At 39.5% G+C, this 17,270-nt stretch overlaps 1 protein-coding gene across 1 annotated transcript in view; it reads left to right on the top strand.

Annotated features, from left to right (window-relative positions):
* Positions 1-17,270, top strand: part of KIF4A (kinesin family member 4A) — a gene marked incomplete at its 3' end in the record, with an annotated part of 126,465 nt that overhangs the window by 47,329 nt on the left and 61,866 nt on the right. The window contains exons 7-9 of the mRNA XM_082864820.1: positions 3,559-3,675; positions 4,306-4,481; positions 10,670-10,731. Coding sequence (XP_082720946.1) covers positions 3,559-3,675; positions 4,306-4,481; positions 10,670-10,731 — 355 coding nt within the window. The remainder of the gene's footprint in view (positions 1-3,558; positions 3,676-4,305; positions 4,482-10,669; positions 10,732-17,270) is intronic.

Below are 17,270 nucleotides of genomic sequence, written 5' to 3' on the forward strand. Positions count from 1 at the left end.
TTTTAGTGGCTTGTCCAAGGTCACACACATTGATAAGTGGGAGAGGCAGAGTTTGAACTAAGATTCTATCTCCCAATCAAGTTCCTTTCCACTCTATTCCCTCTTAGTAGTTACTCCTGTAAGTCTTGTGATCTAGTGCAGTAATAGATCATTCCCCTTCTAGCTAGGCAGACCATATCTATACTATCATATTACTTCTGTTTTTCACCCTAATCTTCTTGGCTGTGCTACCTGCCTTAGGCTCATACATATTTTCTTCACATATAGAGCAGGGTTTCTCAGCTGTGGCACTATTGACATTTTGGGTCAAACAATATTGGTGGGGAGGGACTGTCCAGGGCATTGTAGGGTGTTTAGTGGTATCCTTGCCCTCTACCCACTAGATGCCAGTAGCACTCCCCTTGACCTCACAGGTTGTGACAACCAAAATGTCTCCAGATATTGCCAAATGTCCTGCAAGAAGCAAAATTGTCCCCAGTTGAGAGCTGCTGCATATAGAGCTGCTTCGTTTCTCTTCTGCCTCGTTTTTCTCTCCTGTTACCAATATACCCTTTTATTCTAGTTGTGAAACCAATTGTAACGTGCCTCCATGATACTTGTGAAGTTCTAGTCCCTTTTTAAAGTTAAAATCTCTACTTTATTATTTATTTGTTGCCCTCGTGAACAAATACCCGAAGCTGTTAAGTAGTATTCTTGATCCTCTCCTCACTTGGTCTGTTCTCAATCTTTTAGAGAGAAGAGGAACTTCTGGTCTTATAATTTTATCTGGGCATTTTCTCCATAGCCATCCTTGATTAGAACTTTTAAGTCTCTGCAGTCATGTTCTTCCCAGTCTTTATAATATATAATCTCCAACCATGTCAAGAATTTTCTCTTAACAACAGGAAATCAAATGCTGTTTTGTGATGATTTCTTTCCAAAGAGACATTCATTTCCCTTGCTCCTATCTATTCCAAAACTCCAACTCTCATTTGAAGAAAAAAAATCAGCCTTTTTATCCTTAAGTCTGTGCTTCTTACTTAGATCACAGTAGCCATAATTTCTTCTCAGGGCTCATCTGGACTTTTATTGTTGTTCCTGTGGAGCTATAGATGGACATTTTGCTCAGCAGGTTTGAAAAACCTCAACAGTCTCTCCTTCACATCCTAGATGGGATATGGGCCAATAAGATGTCACAATGTTCTGTTTGGCTAAAAGGGGGAAAGAAGAGAAAGGAGTGAACTAATATGAGGATTAGTACAGGCATTGGTGAGGTTTGATCAATCTCAGCAGGATCTCCTTCACATCCTGGATGGGATAAGTGGCCCTGAAAAATGGTACCCCTTCCAACTTGCAATAAAGGGAAAAGAAAGAGCTAGTTGCTTGAGGGAATTGTTTTTGTTTTAGGTTGGGGAGATTTGAGCATGTGTATAGACTGAAAAGAAGGAATTCATGAAGGAAAAATAAATTGAATATCTAAGAGGGAGGGGGAAGATCAAGGGATCCAGGGTCCCTGGGAAAACGGAGGGAATAGAAACACTGTCAGAGGCTGAAGGGAAAATAAAGGTAGTTATTTCCTCCTCTGAAACAAGGAGAAGGACAAAGGAATCAGTAACAGCAAAGGAAAGACTGTGAAGTGAGGAGAGGGAAGGTTAGGGAGCCCTTGTGAATAGTTGATCACCATAATGTATTTGTTGAAATCATTATGTATTTGTTGAAATCTACTAATAGAGTAAAGGTAGATTTCCAGTCTTGGAAATGATGAGTGTTTAGAATAGCTGCTGTGGTGAAGGAAGAATGAAGAAGGGAAGATTGTCTATTGACCAAGGGTTCAGCCAAGGTCAGATAGCGTGTTTTATAATGGATGGATCCAGTCCATTTTGTTATGTGACTTTCAGAAACTTACACATGCGCGTGTGCACACACACACACACACACTCACACACACGGTTGGTTTAACCTAGGCCTGGGAATTGACATGGTGGGAATGGCAGAAGGTCATGGGGCAGAAGGTCATGGGTCTAGTGAGCGCTTGGGAAAACATAACTGAAATGATTGACTTCAGGGAATAGGTAGTTTAAGGCCCAGGAAGGATGATCTACTGGGAGTATTAGAAAGTGTCATAGGGACTTCCCTGGCAGTCCAATGGTTAAGACTCTGCTCTTGCACTTCAGGGAGCACGGGTTCGATCCCTGGTCGGGAAATTCAGATCCCACATGCTACATGGTGCAGCTGAAAAAAGAAAGAAGGCATCAGTATATTTGTAGCCACAATAAGGGTGAAGAACAGGATCCATGAAAGAAATGGAAGGATAGTAGTAGGATGCAGAGAGGAATTTTGGAGTTCAGGATCTTGTAGATAAAATTGTTTCAGGTTATAAGGGAGTCCAAAGTACAGCTGAATAAGTAAAGTAGTACAGCACTAACAATAATGATGCCATTTGTATATCATTTAACTTTGTTTTGTGTAAGGTATCTTATTAACTCCCCACCACAACCTAACGAGGTGGGTAGATTTGCCTCATTTTATAGAGGAACTTACCCAAAATTGCATAGCTAATCAGTGACAGATCCAGGATTAGAACCTAGGTCTATCTGACACCATTGCCCATGCACTTAACCATTATACTACATAGACTTTTCATAGTAAACATAACCATGGGAGGGTCAGGGGCTTTCAAGGGACCTCAGAGATTATTACAATGTTTAAAAAGTAAACCTTGGAATTTAAGAAGTGGAAAAGAACCTTTACTCTATTTGAAGCAATAAGAGGAAAGGTATTTCATTGTGGTATGATAGACAGAGCATAGGATTTGACTGCAATCCTGAGGTGGAATCTCAGGCCTACCACTTACCCGCTAATGGTACCACTTGACCTTAGGCAAGTCATTTAACCTTTGAGCTAGTTCTGTCATCAATAAACTGAAAATGATAGTTAAAATAATGATAATAATAAAAATAGCTTTTAATGTAATTTCACAGCATTAATTTAAGCATTAAGTGTGATAATGTATATTAAAAGTGTGCTAATGTATATAACCACTTGTAAATAACTATACAAGTGGTTATTGTCATGGTGATCGTTATCTGTCTCTCTGCTTTGTTTCCATGGGAAAGGGCAAGAAGTGCCAACAGACTCAATTGTGCATTCACCTTTGTCCTTTGAACTTTGCTTAACTGGAAGACCAACTGTTTGAAAGAGGAAGAGATGGAAAGAAAGTAAAATATCAGAGTGGATATCACCAACTTCTACCAGCATCATGTTTATTCCCATTTCTACCTATACCACCTAGGAAAAATATGGCCTGTTTCCCAAGGAGCATAAGAATATCTGATAAGAACACTAAAGATTTTTAAATACTGTTGTTTTTCATTTCTATGAAGCTTTCTGTTTGAAAAAAAAAAGAGGCACTCTCAGAAAAGTGAACAAGATTAAGAGGTTTCTTTAAGATTGCTGACTTAATATTTCTATAGGGTCTTTATTTCTTATCTCTTTCTCAGGATAGGCATATGTTAGATGTTACCCAGGTAACATGGGTATATGTTACCAAGCAATTTAAATTTTGTTTCCTGCTATTAGGTATTAATATTAACCGAGGCCTCCTATGCTTGGGAAATGTAATCAGTGCTCTTGGAGATGACAAAAAGGGTGGCTTTGTGCCCTACAGAGATTCCAAGTTGACTCGACTGCTTCAAGGTAAGCCCAAAGTGCCTCTAAAAATAAGAGAGTAGCTCAGAATGATAGTGCTGAGAAAGGAAAGATAGAACAGGTAGAAAGCCAGATTTTTGGACTATTACATACAGAGCTGTCTAGTTGATAAACAGGAGAGAGACCTGTTGGCAAGCAGGCTTCTAAGGTAATGGAAAAATGTCTTCATATATGGCTTTGAGAGCCAAAAAATCTGTATGTAGCGTGTCAACTGTACTTAGTACTTTGTACCTGAAAATGAACTTAGTTACTGCCTTTATTACTGCTGATAAGAAGAATTCCCTAAGGAGTTAAGATCTACCTAGAGGGGGCATCCAAAGAAATTTTAATCCTAATAGTGACTCCTAACTTGGCCCAGTAAGGTTTTTTTTGTTTTAACCTGATTAACTGCTGAAGTCACAGTCTCTCTTAAGAACGAGGACACATGCAATAGGATTCTAAACTATATCATTTTATACAACAAAAATCTTAATGTTTTTATATTGACACAATAGAAAACTTGTAGATACTTAAGAATTTTTTTCTTACAGCTCTGAGATTGAAGTCACCAACCAAAACGGACAGTTTTGCTTGCATCCTACTTGTTTGATTTCATTTCCTTCCCTTGTTCTTTTTCAGATTCTCTAGGAGGTAATAGCCACACTCTTATGATAGCCTGTGTGAGTCCTGCTGACTCCAATCTAGAGGAAACATTAAATACTCTTCGCTATGCTGACAGAGCAAGAAAAATCAAGAACAAACCTGTTGTTAATATTGATCCCCAGAGAGCTGAACTTAATCATCTGAAGCAACAGGTAGAAGGAACTTGACATTTGATGGGAAAAATTACAAGTGTGTGAGTGGAATGATAGAGCTCCTATTTCTCAGCTTCTCCTCTACCAGAATTTTAGAGATGTTGGTTAAGCATTATGTTAGTTTGGGGAAATCTTAAAGTAACTCCTATTAACAGGTTTTTGGTCATATTTAAGATTAGGGAGTGGCACTGGAGATTTCACTGATAAAGAAGTGAGCAGTAAGAGATGAGGCAAGAGAGGTAGGCAGGAGTCAGATCCCAAAGGTCCTTATATAACTTGTTAAAGGATTTGGAATTCAACCTGAAAGCTGTAGGGGGCCACTGAAAGATTTAAGTAAGGGGGTAACATGTTGAAATGAGATTACTCTAGCAAGTATATAGAAAGTGGATTAGAGGTGGGCATGACTAGAAGTAAGAAAATAAATTAGGGTATTATAATAACTCAGGTGAGAACTATGGCCTGAACTAAAGACAGTAGCGATAGAGATGAAGAAAGGGGGACAAATTAGAAACAAAAAACAAGGAGGTAGAATGTATAGAGCTTACATATGTGGTGACACATGTGACATGGAAGGGTAGGTAGGGAGAATCAAAGTTGATTCCCAGGTTTCTTGCTTGGACAACTGAATAAATGGTAGTTATAATCATTGAGTCGGGGAATATAGGAGGAAAAACAGGGTCAGGTAGGGAAATGGAAATGATGAAATTCAGTTTTGGGCATTTTGAATTTGAAGGGCTTGTAGGACATCTAAGTAGAGTTGTTCAAACATGACTGGGTATGTGGGTTTAATGTAGAGAGGTCTGAACTGAAGATACAGATTTGAGAGTCATCAGCATTTAGATGGTATCTGAAGTTATGGAGTAGATGAGATCAAAGAGTGCCCAGCACGTTAAAGGCACTTCCTCAATATTTGCTGAATGAGCAAATGGACAAGAAGAGAGAAGAAGCCTAGCAGAACTCAGGGGTAACAGCAGCATTTAAGGAAGGGGGAAAGGAGTAGAAGACAAGAGAGATGAAGAAGGAGCAAACAGGCAGGAAGAAAATCAGTGGTTCATGGAAGACAAGAGAAGAAAGTTTCAAGGAGGACTACTGAAAGTATAAATTTATAAAGTATAAAGTAAGATAAGGGTTGAAAAGTGTCCATTGATTTTTTTTTAATCAACAAGGAGTGAGAAGAGGGTCAGGGGAATGATAGGAGCAGATTGCTATGGGATGGACAGTGAATGCTAGATAAGGAAGTGGAGGAAGTTGTTAGGCTCTTCTTTCAAGAAGGCAAGATGAAAGAAGACAATAGCTGGTAGTCAAGGGTCAAGGGGTGTAAATCTGTTTGTTTTTAAAATATGGAAGAGACTTGAACATGTGAAAGAACCAGTTGGGAGAGACTAAAACTGAGAATAGGGATGAGTTGATAAGGGGTCATCTCTTAGTTGAGATCCTGAGCACAAATAAAGAGGGCTTTGCTTTAGACAGTAGAAGGGATACTTGCCCCCAAGACTAGAAGAAAAGAGGTTAGGATAGGAAGAATACAGTGACACTAATTTAGAGGAAGAAGAAGGGAAATTGAGCAATTTTCAGCCTGACGATCTTTATCTTCTCAGTGAAGTAGGAGGTAAGGTCATCTTCTAAGAGCAAGCAAGCAGATGATGATAGGGTAGAGGGACTGAGGTAACCACAGAAGGCTTAAAATCACGGAAATTGAAGAAGCAGCTGACTAGGAACATGAATTTGTGGTGGTATCAGTATGACTGTGCAGCAGCTCAGTATCTCTGGCAGAGGAGCTGAGAGGGCAGGTGGTTGGGTTGACCCCTTTGGGGGGGGGTCAGGTTTTCTTTGTGTAGCACTCTTCCCAATGGGAATCTAGTGTTTCCCAACTGTCCAGTGTTCACTCCGTCTCTGGCCTTCCTCCTCAGTGATAATAATTACCATTCATTCAATCTGTTGTCTTCCTTCCCCTTATCCTCCTTTATTTCCTTCCCTCTTAGGGTTCACTATAGAAAATATAAATAATTTACCTGTTCACAGAATCATCTCAATTATAAAATACCTTACTCAGTCCTGCTCCTCTGTTTTCTTTCATGTGTATTCCTATTGCCAAAAATGCTCTTTTTCCTGGTCATTTATTTGTTCATCCATTCCAACAATAAATATTTATTGAACACTGTTATGTGCCAGGTACTGTGCTGGGATACATTGTTAAGCAAAGCAGACACAGTTTCTGCGTTCATGGAATTTATTGCCTAGTGGGGGAGACAAACATTAAACACACAATCATACCAACATATCATTATAAACTGGGATAGTGTGCTATAGGGCACTGTGAAAGTATGGAACAGGATCTTCTGTTAAATATCTAATCTGAGAAGGCTTCCCTGAAGTAGTTACATATGAGCTGAGATCTGAGGGACTGAGTAGGAATCATCTATGCAGAAAAGAAAGAAGGGGATTCCAGGAAGAAGAAATAGCATGTGTAGCAAAGTATGATGGGAAACAGCATTGACACTGCAGCCAGGCTGCCTGGGTTCAAATCCTGGCTCTATACCTCACTAGCTATTTACCCAGGGCAAGTTCTCTGTGCCTCAGTTTCCCTATCTGTAAAATGGAAATAATAATAGTACCTGCTTCATAGGGTTTTTGTGAGGGTTAACTGAGTTAATACATGTAAAGCATTTAGAACAGTGCCAGGCATATAGCATGTCTGCAAAGATCTTGAGTTAGGAATACAGTGCATTTGAAGAACTCAGAATGCCAGTGTGGCTAGAGTGGAGAGAGCAAGGAAAGGGTGTTCCAGTCTGAGACTAGAGAAGAAGCAGAGGCCTGATCAACGCCTCATGTACTACATTAAAAATGATTTTAAGCAAGGTGGCAACATTGATCATTTCCACTTTTAAAAAATGGTATGGCTGCTGTGTGGAAGTGGATTATAGTGGAGCAAAAGTAGACTCATAGAGACCACTTAAGAAGTTACTGCAGTAGTCCAGAGAGAGAAATGGCTTAGAAAGTGATAGAAAGAAGTGACCAGTGGATTAGATAAGGGGGTGAGGGTATGACATCCAGCTTTCTGGCATGTGAAACTGCATATTCACTGACCTAGAGTATACTGAAGAAGGACCAGGTTTGGGATAGCAGAAAACTAGGCAGAAATATTAAGTAGATATTTGAATATAAAGGTTCTAAATTCAGAAAAACTAAGGGGATCTAATAATAGTAATACTCAGCTCCCTGGGCTGATTTGAGGATTAAACAGGATATTATGTCTAAACCATCTTGTGTAGTGTCTGGCTCCAGGGGCTAGACTCAGGCCTCAAAGAAGCTCCCTTCCTTTCAGATTTCCTGTCTCACCTTGACATTCATATATGATTATGGTTCAAAAAAAAAACCCTTTTATATTCATTATTTAATTTTATCATCATAATAAGCCAGTGAACACAGCAGATATCTTTATTCCCATTTTAAGACACTGGGGTCTAAGAAATGAATATAGGTGGTTCAGGGCAGGCTGATGGAGGAACCAGGTCTCCTGATATCCTGCCCTTGACTTTTCCCACTGTCTCTCCAAGATGGAGCAGTAGTGGCTTATCAAAGAACAGAGAAAGCTCTTCTCCCTGCAGTGGTATAGTAACTCTGATAAGCCTTACTTGCAGGTTGCAAGGGAGAGATAGCTGGATTGGAGGGAACAACGCCCCCCTACCAGCAGGTCCTTCACTGATGGCCAGCAAATCCCCCCTAAGCTTTCTGCCTGAAGGCTCCTTTTCATAAAATGGAGATAAAATACCAGTTTCTCCCTATCAAACAGCCTTGTTCCCTGTAAATGCTTTAGAAATCTATGTGGACCAAGTGAAATCACATGTGTTGTCATGCTTTGGAAATAATGATGTGACAATAAATGTAAAATACTAGTGATATTGCATTAAAAAAAGGGTTCTAAATTCAGAAAGATCTGTGTTTGAGATAAATTTGGGAGTCACCAGTTTATAGATGGTAATTGAAACCATAGTCAGAGATGAGACTTTAAGGAGAGAATAGAAAGTGAGTGAGCTTTGAGGAACTTTATCATTTAAAGGACAGTTGGATCAAAGATGAACTAAGAGACTTAGAAGATCAGCTTGAAGAATAGAAGGAAAAGCAAGAAAGAGTGGCATCTGGTAACCCAAATGCTACCAAACAGTCAAATAAAATGAAGACTGAAAAATGCCCATGGGATGTAGTGACATGCCGATCATTGGTGACATTATCAAGAGTTATTTCAGCGGAATGTTGTGGGCATGAATCAGGTTAGAATAGGTTAAAGAGCAAGTGAGAGAAGAGCAAAAGGAAATGGAGGCAGTGGGTGTAGACTATTCTGTCAAACTTTGTGAAGGAGAGAAATTGGGCAAAAGAGATAGGAAGTGGGATTGGGAAAGGTGCTTTTGTTTTGTTTTGTTTTAAGATGGGAGAGACTTGAACATGTTTTAATCTTAGTAGGAAGGATTCTGTAAAAAGGGAGAAGTCAAAGATATAGAAGAGAGAACGGATAACAAATAGAATAAGATTTTTTTTAATTAATTAATTAATTTATTTATTTGGCTGCACCGGGTCTTAGTTGCGACACGTGGAATATTTTAGTTGTGGCATTCAGGCTTTTAGTTGTGGCATGTGGGATCTAGTTCCCTGACCAGGAATTGAACCTGGGCCCCTTGCAATGGGAGCATGGAGTCTTAACCACTGGACCACCAGGGAAGTCCCCAGAATAGGATTTATCAGAAGGCAAGAAGACTTGGGATCCAAAGCTCAAGCAGAGCAGCTCCTCTTTTATCATAAGAGGGAATGGAGAGGTTGATTGCACATTCACTCTGGTTTAAGATCCGTCTCCACGAAGCCTCCTTTGGACTATTTTGGGATTTCATTAATTTGCTTCTTCTCAGAACCTTAAAGTACTTAACTATACTTGATGACTAGTATCTTCTGTCTTGTGTTATTTCTTACATTTTCAGGCCTTAGTCTTGTCTTCATCAACTAGATTGTAAACTGGATAATAAACCACAAGAGTTTATTCTTGTATCCACCCCCCACATTGCGTAGCCCAGTGCTAAGTTTGATTTTTTAATTAATTAATTAATTAATTAATTAATTATTTTTGGCTGTGTTGGGTCTTTGTTGCTGCGAGCAGGCTTTCTCTAGTTGTGGTGAGCAGGGGCTACTCTTCATTGTGGCACGCAGGCTTCTCATCACGGTGGCTTCTCTTGTTGCAGAGCATGGGCTCTAGGCGCACGGGTTTCCGTAGTTGTGGCACACAGGCTCAGTAGTTGTGGCTTGCAGGCTCTCGAGCACAGGCTCAGTAGTTGTGGCACACGGGCTTAGCTGCTCCGTAGCATGTGGGGTCCTCCCGGACCAGGGCTCGAACCCGTGGCCCCTGCACTTGCAGGCAGATTCTTAACCACTGTGCCCCCAGGGAAGTCCCTAAGTTTGATTTTTTAAAAAAAGTAGGTTCTCTGGAACTTGCCTGGTGGTCCAGTGGGTAAGACTCTGCTCCCAATGCAGGGGGCCCGGGTTCAATCCCTGGTCAGGGAACTAGATCCCACGTGCCTGCCACAACTAAGAAGTCGGTGTGCTGCAACTAAACATGCCACAGCGAAGATCCCATGTGCCGCAGCTAAGACCTGGTGCAGCCAAAATAAGTAAATATTTTAAAAAATAATAATAATAAAAATAAATTTTTAAAAAATAGATTCTCAATATAAACTCATGAAGATGCTTAGGTAAAAGAGACAACTCATCTTCTAAGTACTAGTTATTCATGTAATGCTGATTGTCCTTTTATCATTGAATCATCAACCATGTTGCTTTCTGTAATACCTAAGATATGCTTTAGATTTCATAGGTATCAAGTAAGATTACCCGACTACTAATCATGGTAATTTTGCTGATAAGGGATAAGTAACTTTTTTTTTTTTTTTTTTTTTTTTTGCGGTACGCGGGCCTCTCACTGCTGTGGCCTCTCCCGTTGTGGAGCACAGGCTCTGGACACGCAGGCTCAGCGGCCATGGCCCACGGGCCCAGCCGCTCCGCGGCATTTGGGATCCTCCCAACCGGGGCATGAACCCGTGTCCCCTGCATCGGCAGGCGGACTCCCAACCACTGCGCCACCAGGGAAGCCCGATAAGTAACTTTTGATTGGTAACTAGCTGACTATTTTTCTTTGCCTGTTCCAGGTACAACAGCTACAGGTGTTGTTGCTGCAAGCCCATGGAGGTACCCTGCCTGGATCTATAAAGTAAGAGTCATAGACTAATTTTAAATGTATATTCTAACAGAGCCTTTTTCTCCTTATGATTGTTTTCCCCTGATATTCTAAAGTTTCTGGTAGCACTTGGTGTCAAGGTAGGGAACTTAACAAACTTGCTGTCTATTTAGGACTAGCTAGTTAGCTTTGAGACAACCTGGTATAATAGAAAGAGCATAGGTTCTGGCCTCAGAAATTTATTAATTGGAATTCTACTATGAGGAAGAGCTGTCTCTCCCCTCCCACCATTTATTTATTTCATTATGTATTTATAGCCATATAGACTCATGGGTATTTATTTTATTCTATGCATTAACATCCAATACTAGCATTATGTTTTATTGCTTGTTTTATTTGTTGTTTCTGCTTTGTCCACTAGGAGCTCCTTCAGGGTGGCTGTTGTATTCTTTAACACGCTATCAAGTTTTTAAGCATTTCTACCAGATGCTCCACACCCGTCTTCTATTTTCCCTGCCCCAATTCTGGAATCAACCATATGTCCAAGGAGCCCTGGGTTTTCTTTTTTTAATTGGAAAATGGTGTTTAGAAACCAGATCTGGGTGCTAGGTGTGCTCATTGTTACTGAGAAGTCATTACTTCTAGGCCCTCTCAGTGAGTAGAGCTAGGAAATATCTGTATGTATAGTAACCCACACATATATCTATATTTTTATGTCTACCTAACTGTGTATATATTAAAAACCATGATTTTAGACTGATACCTCTGATTCCAGTCCAACACTACAGGGTTCATTCTAATCCTCCCGCTCTCCTTATTTATAACTTCTTTCTCCAGCAGTGAAAAACCAGCTCTCATTATCTGCATTCTATTTACTTACTTGTTCAGTTCTAGTATACACGTAAAATAATTTTGGAATTGCTAGCCCATACCCCTGTGAGAAACACTTTTAGGAACTAGATTACAGCATATATGTATAATTCTTTTGTCTTTAGGCTTAGAATATCCAGGCAAGATATTGTTTCCCAGAGTTACTGTTTGTATTCCATTGTGGGTTCCCACTACATCTTACTTGGTTAGTTTTAATTGTTTGTTTATATTTTGGGTATATGAAGTGTATGTGAAACATTATCGTGGTCTAAGAGTCAGAGTTTTACAAAAAGATATACTCAGAGCAGAGAAATGCAAATCAAAACCAAAATGAGATATCACCATACACCTGTCAGGATGGCTACTATCAAAAACAAAAAATAACAAAGAGTAACAAATGTTGGAAAGGATATGAGGAGGATGTGGAGAAATTAAATTAGAACCTTTGTGCACTGTTGAAAGGATTCTAAAATGGTGTAACTGCTATGGAAAACAGTATGGAGGTTCCTCAGAAAATTAAAAATAGAACTACCATATGATCCAGCAATCACACTTCTGGGTATATATCCGAAAGAATCGAAAACAGGGTCTCAAAGAGATATTTGCATACCCATGTTCATAACAGCACTATTCATAATAGCTAAGAGGGATTTCCCTGGTGGTTCACTGGTTAAGAATCTGCCTTCCAATGCAGGAGACGTGGGTTCGATCACTGGTTGGGGAACTAAGATCCCACATGCTGTGGGGCAACTAAGCCTGCACACTCTGGGGCCTGCGTGCCACAGCTAGAGAGCCCGTGCGCAGCAGCTGCTGAGTCCCCGCACTCTGGAGCCCACACGCCTCAACCAGAGACAAGCCCACACACCACAACAAAGAGCCCACGTGCTGCAACGAAAGATCCTGCATGCCACAACGAAGACCTGATGCAGCCAAATAAGTAAATAAAGATTTTTTTTAAAGTAGCTAACAGCTTCCCTTGTGGCACAGTGGTTAAGAATCCGCCTGCCAATGCAGGGCACATGGGTTCATGCCCTGGTCCAGGAAGATCCCACATGCCGTGGAGCAACTAAGCCCGTGCGCCACAACTACTGTGCCTGTGCTCTAGAGCCTGCGAGCCACAACTACTGAGCCCGCATACCGCAACTACTGAAGCCCGTGCGCCTAGAGCCCATGCTCCACAACAAGAGAAGCCACCACAATGAGAAGGCTGCGCACTGCAATGAAGAGTAGCCCCTGCTTGCTGCAACTAAAGAAAGCCTGCATGCAGCAATGAAGACCCAATGGAGCCAAAAATAAATAAATAAAAAATAAATTTATTTTAAAAAAAGAATATAGGAAGGGCTTAAACACCTTCCTATATTCTATAAAAACTAACTAACTAAATAAATAAATAAAAAGTAGCTAAGAAGCAGAAGCAATACAGATGTCCATCAGTGTATGAATGTATAAATAAAATGTGGTATATACATACAACAGAATATTATTCAGCCTTAAAAAGGAAGGAAATCCTATCACATGTTACAACATGAATGAAACTTGAGGGCGTTATGTAAGTGAAATAAGCCAGTCACAAAAAGACAAATACTGTATGATTCCACTTATATAAGGAATTTAAAGTACTTGAATTCATAGAAATGGAAACTAGCATGGTGGTTACCAGGGGCTAGGGGAGGGGGAAAAAGGGAGTTGTTATTTAATGGGTATATAATTTGAGTTTTACAAGATGAAAAAGTTCTGGAGATCTATTTCACAGCAATGTAAATATACTTAGTGCTACTCAACTGTACACTTAAAAATGGTTAGGACGGTAAGTTTTATGTTATATGTTTTTTACCACAATTTTTTTAATGTAAATTTATTTATTTATTTATTTATTTATTCCTGCATTGGGTCTTCATGGCTGCATGTGGGCTTTCTCTAGTTGTGGCAAGCGGGGGCTACTCTTCCTTGCGTTGTGTGGGCTTCTCATTGCGGTGGCTTCTCTTGTTGTGGAGCACGGGCTCTAGGTGCGGGGGCTTCAGTAGTTGTGGCATGCGGGCTCAGTAGTTGTGGCTCACGGGCTCTAGAGCACAAGCTCAGGAGTTGTGGCGCACTGGCTTAGTTCCTCCACGGCATGTGGGAATATTCCCAGACCAGGGATCAAACCCATGTCCCTTGCATTGGCCGGCGTATTTTTAACCACTGTGCCAACAGGGAAGTCCCCACAATTTTTAAGAAAAAAAAACCTACAAGAGAACTAGAAGAAAATATAGGCAAAGTTCTGTGTGCACATAGGTGAAGGTAAAGAGCATTAGAAGCAGTGGCACAAAACTAAAATAATAGACTGGGGTGTGTGTGTGGAGAGTTGTTGTATAATGGGTATGGAATTTCAGTTTTACAAGGTGAAAAACTTTTGGAGATCCATTGCACAACAATGTGAATATACTTAACACTGTTGAACTGTACACTTAAAATTTACTGGTTAAGATGGTAAATTTTATGTTGTGCTTTTTACCACAATATTTTTAAAATTTTATTGTATTTATTTTTTTAAACAGCAGGTTCTTATTAGTCATCAATTTTATACACATCAGTGTATATATGTCAATCCCAATCACCCAATACAGCACACCACCATCCCCACCCCACCACGGTTTTCCCCCGTTGGTGTCCATACGTCTGTTCTCCACATCTGTGTCTCTATTTCTGCCTTGCAAACGGGTTCATCTGTACCATTTGTCTAGATTCCACGTATATGCGTTAATATATGATATTTGTTTTTCTCTTTCTGACTTACTTCACTCTGTATGACAGTCTCTAGGTCCATCCACGTCTCTACAAGTTACCCAATGTCATTCCTTTTTATGGCTGAGTAATATTCCATTGTATATATGTGCCACATCTTCTTTATCCATTCATCTGTCGATGGGCATTTAGGTTGCTTCCATGACCTGGCTATTGTAAATAGTGCTGCAGTGAACATTGGGGTGCATGTGTCTTTTTGAATTATGGTTTTCTCTGGGTATATGCCCAGTAGTAAGATTGCTGGATCATATGGTAATTCTATTTTTAGTTTTTTAAGGAACCTCCATTACTGTTCTCCATAGTGGCTGTATCAATTTACATCCCCACCAACAGTGCAAGAGAGTTCCCATTTCTCCACCCCCTTTCCAGCATTTGTTGTTTGTAGAGTTCCTGATAATGCCCATTCTAACTGGTGTGAGGTGATACCTTGTTGTAATTTTGATTTGCATTTCTCTGATGATAAGTGATGTTGAGCAGCTTTTCATGTGCCTTTTGGCCATCTGTATGTCTTATTTGGAGAAATGCCTACTTAGGTCTTCTGCCCATGTTTTGATTGGGTTGTTAGTTTTTTTTAATGAGCTTCATGAGCTGTTTATATATTTTGGAGATTAATCCTTTGTCCACTGATTCATTCACAGATATTTTCTCCCATTCTGAGGGTTGTCTTTTCCTCTCATTTATAGTTTCCTTTGCTGTGCAAAAGCTTTTAAGTTTCATTAGGCCCTGTTTGTTTGTTTGTTTTTGTTTTCATTACTCTAGGAAATGGGTCAAAAAAGATCTTGCTGTGATTTATGTCAAAGAGTGTTCTTCCTGTGTTTTCGTCTAAGAGTTTTATAGTGTCAGGTCTTACATTTAGGTCTTTAATCCACTTTGAGTTTATTTTTGTGTATGGTGTTAGGGAGTGTTCTAATTTCATTCTTTTACATATAGCTGTTCAGTTTTCCCAGCACTACTTATTGAAGAGACTGTCTTTTCTCCATTGTATATCCTTGCCTCCTTTGTCATAGATTAGTTGACAATAGGTGCGAGGGTTTATCACTGGGCTTTCTATCCTGTTCCACTGATCTGTATTTCTGTTTTTGTGCCAGTACCATATTGTCTTGATTACTGTAAATTTGTAGTATAGCCTGAAGTCGGGGAGTCTGATTCCTCCAGCTCCAGTTTTTTTCCCTCAAGACTTCTTTGGCTATTCGGGGTCTTTTGTGTTTCCATATAAATTGTGAAATTTTTTGTTCTAGTTCTGTGAGAAATGCCAGTGGTAGTTTGATAGGGATTGCAATGAATCTGTAGATTGCTTTGGGTAGTATACTTATTTTCACAATATTGATTCTTCCAATCCAAGAACATGGTATATCTCTCCATCTGTTTCTGTTGTCTTTAATTTCTTTCATCAGTCTCTTATAGTTTTCTGAATACAGGTCTTTTACCTCCTTAGGTAGGTTGATTCCTAGGTATTTTATTCTTTTTGTTGCAGTGGTTGGTGAATGGGATTGTTTCCTTAATTTCTCTTTCTGATCTTTCGTTGTTAGTGTATAGGAATGCAAGGGATTTCTGTGCATTAATTTTATATCGTGCAACTTTACCAAATTCATTGATTAGCTCTAGTAGTTTTCTGGTGGCATCTTTAGGATACTCTATGTATAGTATCTTGTCACCTGCAAACAGTGACAGTTTTACTTCTTCTTTTCCAATTTGTATTCCTTTTTTTTCTTTTTCTTCTCTGATTGCCATGGCTAGGACTTCTGAAACTATGTTGAATAATAGTGGCAAGAGTGGACATCCTTGTCTTTTTCCTGATCTTAGAGGAAATGCTTTCAGTTTTTCAGCATTGACAATGTTTGCTGTGGGTTTGTCATATATGGCCTTTATTATGTTGAGGTAAGTTCCCTCTAGGCCCACTCTCTGGAGAGTTTTTATGATAAATAGGTGTTGAATTTTGTCAAAGCTTTCTCTGCATCTATTGAGATGATCAAATGGTTTTTATTCTTCAATTTGTTAATATGGTGTATCACATTGATTGATTAGGTATATTGAAGAATCCTTGCATCCTGGGATAAATCCCCCTTGGTCATGGTGTATGATCCTTTTAATTTGTTGTTGGATTCTGTCTGCTAGTATTTTGTTGAGGATTTTTGCATCTATGTTCATCAGTGATATTGGTCTGTAATTTTCTTTCTTTGTGACATCTTTGTCTGGCTTTGGTATCAGGCTGTTGGTGGCCTCATAGAATGAGTTTCGGAGTCTTCCTTCCTCTGCAGTTTTTTTGAAGAGTTCGGGAGGGATAGGTGTTAGCTCTTCTCTAAATGTTTGATAGAATTCACCTGTGAAGCCATCTGGTCCTAGACTTTTGGTTGTTGGAAGATTTTTAATCACAGTTTCAATTTCATTACTTGTGATTGGTCTGTTCATACTTTGTATTTCTTCCTGGTTCAGTCTCAGAAGGTTATACCTTTCTAAGAATTTGGCCATTTCTTCCAGGTTGTCCATTTTATTGGCATAGAGTTGCTTGTAGTAGTCTCTTAGGATGCTTTGTATTTCTGTGGTGTCTGTTGTAACTTCTCCTTTTTCATTTCTAATTTTATTGATTTGAGTCCTCTCCCTCTTTTTCTTGATGAGTCTGGCTAAAGGTTTATCAATTTTGTTTATCTTCTCAAAGAATCAGCTTTTAGTTTTATTGATCTTTGCTATTGTTTTCTTTGTTTCTATTTCATTTATTTCTGCTCTGAGCTTTATGATTTCTTTCCTTCTACTAACTTTGGGTTTTGTTTTCTATTTCTATAGTTCCTTTAGGTGTAACGTTAGATTGATTATTTGAGATTTTTCTTGTTTCTTCAGGTAGGATTGTATTGCTATAAACTTCCCTCTTAAAACAGCTTTTGCTGCATCCCATAGGTTTTGGATTGTCGTGTTTTCATCGT

Source organism: Leucopleurus acutus, assembly GCF_964270905.1.
Source record: "Leucopleurus acutus genome assembly, chromosome: X".
Lineage (NCBI taxonomy): Eukaryota > Metazoa > Chordata > Mammalia > Artiodactyla > Delphinidae > Leucopleurus > Leucopleurus acutus.